This window comes from Rattus norvegicus, chromosome 1 (assembly GCF_036323735.1).
Source record: "Rattus norvegicus strain BN/NHsdMcwi chromosome 1, GRCr8, whole genome shotgun sequence".
NCBI classification, from domain to species: domain Eukaryota; kingdom Metazoa; phylum Chordata; class Mammalia; order Rodentia; family Muridae; genus Rattus; species Rattus norvegicus.
The window spans coordinates 211,822,789-211,828,790 of NC_086019.1; the positions used below are offsets into that span (position 1 = coordinate 211,822,789).

The 6,002-nt window shown below is 52.7% G+C and overlaps 1 protein-coding gene across 3 annotated transcripts; it reads left to right on the forward strand.

The window, feature by feature from the left end:
• Window positions 1-1,132: 1,132 nt before the first annotated feature.
• On the forward strand, window positions 1,133-5,649 carry Yif1a (Yip1 interacting factor homolog A, membrane trafficking protein). 3 transcript variants are annotated; one of them, NM_172017.2, is made up of 8 exons: window positions 1,588-1,772; window positions 2,410-2,621; window positions 2,758-2,862; window positions 2,991-3,069; window positions 4,586-4,643; window positions 4,788-4,943; window positions 5,272-5,365; window positions 5,446-5,649. In NM_172017.2, the coding sequence occupies exons 1-8, from the start codon at window positions 1,742-1,744 to the stop codon at window positions 5,590-5,592; spliced, it is 882 nt and encodes a 293-aa protein (NP_742014.2). In that variant the 5' UTR covers window positions 1,588-1,741; the 3' UTR covers window positions 5,593-5,649. The 3 variants fall into 3 exon arrangements, with proteins under 3 accessions (XP_038945904.1, XP_063133038.1, NP_742014.2); XM_063276968.1 differs by having other exon boundaries at window positions 1,528-1,772; window positions 5,272-5,649; XM_039089976.2 differs by lacking the exons at window positions 2,410-2,621; window positions 2,758-2,862; window positions 2,991-3,069 and having other exon boundaries at window positions 1,133-1,772.
• The last annotated feature ends 353 nt before the right edge of the window (window positions 5,650-6,002 follow it).

The window sequence follows — 6,002 nt, forward strand, 5'->3', positions numbered from 1 at the left end:
AGTGCTCTATCTGCATGTACACCTGCATGCCAGAAGAGGGCATCAGATCTCATTACAAATGGTTGTGACCCACCATGTGGTTGCTGGAATTTGAACTCAGGACCTCTGGAAGAGCAGTGCTCTTAACCGCTGAGCCATCTCTTTAGCCCCAACATACCCCTCCCCTTTAGATGTTTAGATGTAATTACATTTTAATTTTATTTGTTCTCTCTCTCTCTCTCTCTCTCTCTCTCTCTCTTTCTCTCTCTCTGTCTCTGGGCTGGTGCAAAGAGGTGCACTTTAACCATAGATCAAGTGTGCAAATCAGAAGATGGCTTTCAGGAGTTGGTTCTCTTCTTCCACCGTTTGGAGCCTGGAATTGAACTTAGGTCCTCAGGCTTGGCAGTCTGCTGAGCCATCTCACAGGCAAGCTAACATGCCTCTTAAAGGATTTGGACAAATGGATAGGAAGGGAAAGATATCCTCTGCGTCCCAGGCAGAGGAGCAAAAGCAGCCGTTGCGCTGAGTTTGGGGAGCAGGAAAGTCTCGCCTTATGTAACTAAACACTGAGTTTCCTACTTAGTCAGCTGCAAGTATCAGAGGGTGTGTCATGCTGTCTAGAGACTAGTGGTTGACAGTCTGTGAGAGAGGGACCCTTGAAGACTGTCTTCAGCAAGGGTGGGAATAGTTACAGCCTGGGTGGGATGAAAAGAGCCTGGGAGACTAAGAGTGAGGCTTAAGGGCCCCACTTCGAGATCACAGGACTAGTGATGACTCAGGAGACTTGTCACCACACCTCTGCCTCACAAATCTACAGGACCGTTGATGAAAGCAAAGGAACAAGGCCCAGTACAGATTCCTGCCCCCCACCTGTATACCACCAGAACTTTGTATCTTCTAGGTGGTCTCAGTTTCTGTCCTCAGCCCGGTGCGTGCGTGCGAGCGAGCGCGTGTGTGCATAATGTATTGAGCGCGATTCCAAACCCTCCCAGCAGAGGCCCTCGCGGATGAGCAGGACAGTGGCGGACTCCACAGGGCATTTTCAGCACCGGCGGACGGACAGCACCTGCTCTGAAAGGAGTGGGAGGGCGGAGGAGGAGTCAGCGTTCTAGGGCTCTGGGACGCGTTATCACTCTCCCGGAGCGGGCGACAACAGCACGTCCTAGCAGGCCGGAAGCTCCAATAGAGGACTGAGTGAATCGAAGGAAAGAGGGCACAGAGTGGGGGCAGGGATTGGTCAGAGCTTGACCGATCGCCGCATTCCTCTTGGACTGCGTTGCGTCAGAGCCAACTTTGTGCCCTGACTAGCTGAGTCTGTCCGGATCTCAATCTTTCCTACTGGCGTAGTCGTGGCAAGGAGCGTCAAGCGCCTCTCGGCGCAGACGCGGAACTAAGTTACAACTCCTTCCCACCCATTGGCTGGTAGCGCCGCAAATTAGCAAGCCTATTAGTCAATCCGAGAGCATCTTGAGTAGCGCCGTCCCCCCAGCTGTCGGAAGTTGACTATGACAAAACCCGATTGGGAGAGGGCTCATCAGTAGCCAATTGGAAGTGTGAAGGGGAGAACCGGCTCCTCGGACGAGCCAATGGTGGACAGCGAAGTGTGACGCCGTGGACATGGCGGCGGCGATCGGCCAGCCCCAGGACGTGTCGGACGGTCGGGTAACTTTGGGCAGGACAAGGCAAGAGAAGCGGCTGTTTCAGTAGTGTTTGTACCCAGAACTCAGCGAAGTCTACCCTTGGGTAGAGCGAACGTCCGGCCATGGCTTACCACTCGGGATATGGAGTCCACGGTGCGTGAGGAGAGGGGAGGGCGGGGCGCGGCCTGGCAGCGGGGCACCAAATAAGCTGTGAGACCCACTCGTCCGGTGGGAGAGGGCCTGCGGTGACCGCTGCCCAGGGCGGGGAGAGTGTCTCTTGGGTTCCTGCCGTGCCACGCTGCAGCATGTCCTGGACTTCGTCCTTACTAGCCGGTCCTCATATCAGGCGGCGACAGCACTGCTGGGATCCTCAAGTCTAATCCTGCATGTACCGAATTTGCCTCCAGAATTGCCTTTCCTGGTTACAAAACTCTGGCAGCATTCCTGATCACTGTCCAGGGATTCCGAGTAGCCAACGTTGCCTTTTCTACCCGTGTTAAGGGATGTTTTTCCGGCGATTGTGCCCAAGCAAACAGTCTATTCACTCGCCAGTACTCAGGGATCTTCTCCCTTGAGAGACTTCCTAGAAACCCCAAATGGGTTGCCATGTCTAGGCAGCCTTTCCCCTACATGTAGTAAAGGATTCCTCCAAAAGGATAGGAGATCGTTCTTAAAATCCACTCTGGCTTTAACTCAAAAGTTGTTCGGGCCTATGTACAACTTCTCAGCCTGGGGAAGGGGTTCTTATTCTGTAACTCTGTAATCTACTTTGGTACTCCCACACCTACAGGTTCCAAGCATAGGACCCGGGCAGCTCCAAACCCTCCTCCACTCTTCGATGATACAAGTGGTGGTTATTCCAGCCAACTAGGCGGATACCCAGCCCCAGGAGCTGATGTAGCCTTCAATGTCAACAACCTGCTTGGAGACCCAGTGGCCAATATGGCTATGGCCTATGGCAGCTCCATAGCATCCCAAGGGAAGGACATAGTGCACAAAGAGGTGTGGCCTGTATTCAGGAGGGTGTCAGGGTTTCTGGCTAGGGTTGGTGTATCCCAGGATCCCATCTTACTCCCCAGGCATCCTTTAGGAAGGAGCACTGTGTGGCATGTCCACAGCGTCTTTTCTTTACTTCCAGCTACACCGTTTTGTGTCTATAAACAAACTCAAGTATTTTTTTGCTGTGGACACAGCCTATGTAGCCAAGAAGCTAGGGCTATTGGTCTTCCCTTACACACATCAGGTGAGCTTCCTACCAGGTGAGCTGGCAAGCCTCTCCCCACTTGTGAGTAACCTGACTGATCCTCAGATCTCAACCCCCTCTCTCGTGTTCTCTGCTTCTGTTTACCTGACCACCTCTGCCACCGCCAGAACTGGAAAGTGCAGTACAGTCATGATGTGCCTCTGCCCCCACGGAAAGACCTCAATGCGCCTGACCTCTATATCCCCAGTGAGTCTCTGACGTGGGCTTGGGGACACAGGGGACTTGTGCCTTGAAGCATAGTTAGGAAGAAGATTCAATGAATGACCCAGCATTGATTCCTGGAGCTTTTCCTGTGTGACTGTTGCTAGGCACTAGGTTGACAGGGTGGCCAGTAGGAAACTTCCTGAATGTGACCTTGGCATTTCCTTTAACACCTTCCCGCCTTTTTTGGGAGGGGGTGGTATTTTTTTAATTTACATTTTAAATGTTACCCCCTTTTCTACTTCCTGCCTTTTCATTTGAACCCTGCCTCTCTCCAGCCTGGAGCTTTGAGTTTTTACTTAGCCCAGCAGCCTCCAAATGTAGGACTTCAGGCTGGATCTTTCAGCCTTCATTAAAGCAAGACAAAGAAATGGCTTCTTCCTCAGAGAATTGTCGCGAAGTGCTAGAAGATGCTATGTGCTGTGCATTGCACCTGGCATGAAGGAAACACACCAGACAGTAAATGCTAATTATCACTGTTGCCTGTCCTCTGAGGTCTGCCTGCTCCACCATCCTCTCCTCTAGGAAGCCTGGAGCAAATGCTTCCTCCCTTCTGGATCCTCACAGCTGTCTGTCCCCTCTGCACTCCACTTTTCTCTGTCCTGTTGGCTAAAAGGACACACACAAGGAAAGCAGATATACAAGGGCAGAGCTGTCCAGACCCTCTCATGACCTCTGTTACAAAGCTGGTACTGTCATCCTATGTCATGTGTTGAAGTCAAGGCTATAGGGCCTTAACTGTCCCATAGCTGATAGGTGGCAGTGCTGTGCCCTTTGGTGGCTACATCAATCTGACACCTGGGGAGGTAGGGGACAGGCAGGGGAAGGTGACTGTTGAGTTGAAATCACTGCTGGAGCATGTCTGTCTCCCTGAATCTTTGAGCTCCTGTGAAAACAGCCCACAGTTAACCAGGGGTTTCTGCATGGTCAGGGACCTAGCCAGTGTCAGTGGCCAAACTCATAATTGTTGGCTGAGGGGTTGGGGATTTAGCTCAGTGGTAGAGCGCTTGCCTAGCAAGCGCAAGGCCCTGGGTTCGGTCCTCAGCTCCAGAAAAAAAAAAAAAAAGAAAGAAATAATTGTTGGCTGAGAGGGACCCTATTTCTAGAATCCCGGACCCTAGGGACAGCCTAGGTGATCCATGGAGTCTCCTTTTTGGTTCTAGTCTTGCCAGAAATCAAGCTGGTTCCTGTCTAGGATGAGCAGTGGTCTTGGTCATGGTGTTACTTTTGGAGGCACTGCAGGGAGCTGATGAGCTCCCTAGCGTAGGAGGGACGGTGATGACTTATGGTCCTCGGAGGTCCAGTAGTGTTCAGCTGGAGGGGGTAGTCAGAGAGGTGCACTGGGGACTAGACACTGGAGAGCTGGATGTACAGGGTGAGTGAAGTTGGGATGGGAAGGGAGGGAAGTGTGGGAGAGGCTGAGTACCCATGGACTTGAATGCCTGATGAGGGGCTCTGGGTGAGGAAGCCAGAGTAACGAATTCCTCTCTTCTCTTGGCAGCCATGGCCTTCATCACATACGTGCTGCTGGCTGGGATGGCACTAGGCATTCAGCAAAGGTTGGTACTGTCTTCTTCTCCCTCCTGGCTTACTCCCTTCCTCTGTAGGGCATCTGTGACAGGTCCTGGCTCACCCACCTTACGTCTCACCTCATACCTGCCACGGGATGGCTCACCCTGACCTACCTTCTCCTATGGCTGCAGGTTCTCCCCAGAGGTGTTGGGCTTGTGTGCGAGCACAGCACTGGTGTGGGTGTTAATGGAGGTGTTGGCTCTGCTTCTGGGCCTCTACCTGGCCACCGTACGCAGTGAACTGGGCACCTTCCACCTCTTGGCCTACAGTGGCTACAAGTATGTAGGGTGAGTGCTTGTGGGATGAGAGGAGCCCGAAGGGTCCGAGGCCACTCCATGTCAACCTCTGGCTCTATGTTCTAAGCAGATGGCTGTTTCTAACAGTCTCCCCTTGGAACCAGTGATTTTAAAGAGATTGGGGATTTGTGAGTTACCTTGGGGAGCCCAGAGAAGAGAAGGGGATTTCAGGTCCTGGGGCTGAGTCCTGAAACCTTGCAGATCCATTTGGAGTCTGGTTCTTTGTAGGGAACAGCCTGGAGTCGTGGGTCATGGTATTGAGTAGGGCTAGTCTCAGGCTTGGACCCTGGGAGTCACCCATTCATCCCTGCACCCCCAGGATGATCCTCAGTGTGCTCACAGGGCTGCTTTTCGGCAGTGATGGCTACTACGTGGCCCTGGCCTGGACATCGTCTGCACTCATGTACTTCACTGTGAGTATGGGGTGTTCTTCCCCTCTTCTCCTCTGGGACACATGTCCCTTCCTAGCCCACTCAGCTCTCCTCTCTTCCAGGTACGATCTTTGCGGACTGCAGCTTCGGGTCCTGACAGCATGGGGGGCCCAACCCCTCGGCAGCATCTCCAGCTGTACCTGACCCTGGGAGCCGCTGCCTTCCAACCCCTTATCATATACTGGCTGACCTTCCACCTGGTCCGGTGACCCCTGGTCCTTTGGTGGCACTGAGTTTTCCATACATTGAAGATTTGGTTTCCTTAACTTGGCTTGACCCTGGTTCCTGGGACCCAAGGGGAAGCCGCAAGAATCTGCTTTGTCCAAAGACTCTAGGCTTCAGGCTGTTTAAGAGAAGGGTGAGCAGATCCAGGAAGAGCATCCTGGAGTAGCTTATACTGCCTTGAAAAACAGCTAGAAGGTTGCATTGGACACAGCTGGGAGGGAGGATGGGAAGGTGACTACAAAGGAGACTTCCTAGACCTTGCTTGGATACATCTGAGAGGACTCCAGAAAAGCCCAGGCTAGTAGTGCTGGGATTTAGCTCTGGGTTGTCACCTCTAGAATATTCCACCTAACCCTATGTGTTCAAGCCTTCTAGAAGCAGAATTTGGGGCCTG

Excerpts from the sequence above, each read along its gene's own strand:
- Yif1a (XM_063276968.1), top strand. The coding sequence starts at position 1,742 with ATGGCTTACCACTCGGGATATGGAGTCCACG. Across the intron at positions 2,622-2,757 it reads AGGACATAGTGCACAAAGAG|CTACACCGTTTTGTGTCTAT; the intron begins GTGTGGCCTGTA and ends CTTTACTTCCAG. Across the intron at positions 2,863-2,990 it reads TCTTCCCTTACACACATCAG|AACTGGAAAGTGCAGTACAG; the intron begins GTGAGCTTCCTA and ends TGCCACCGCCAG.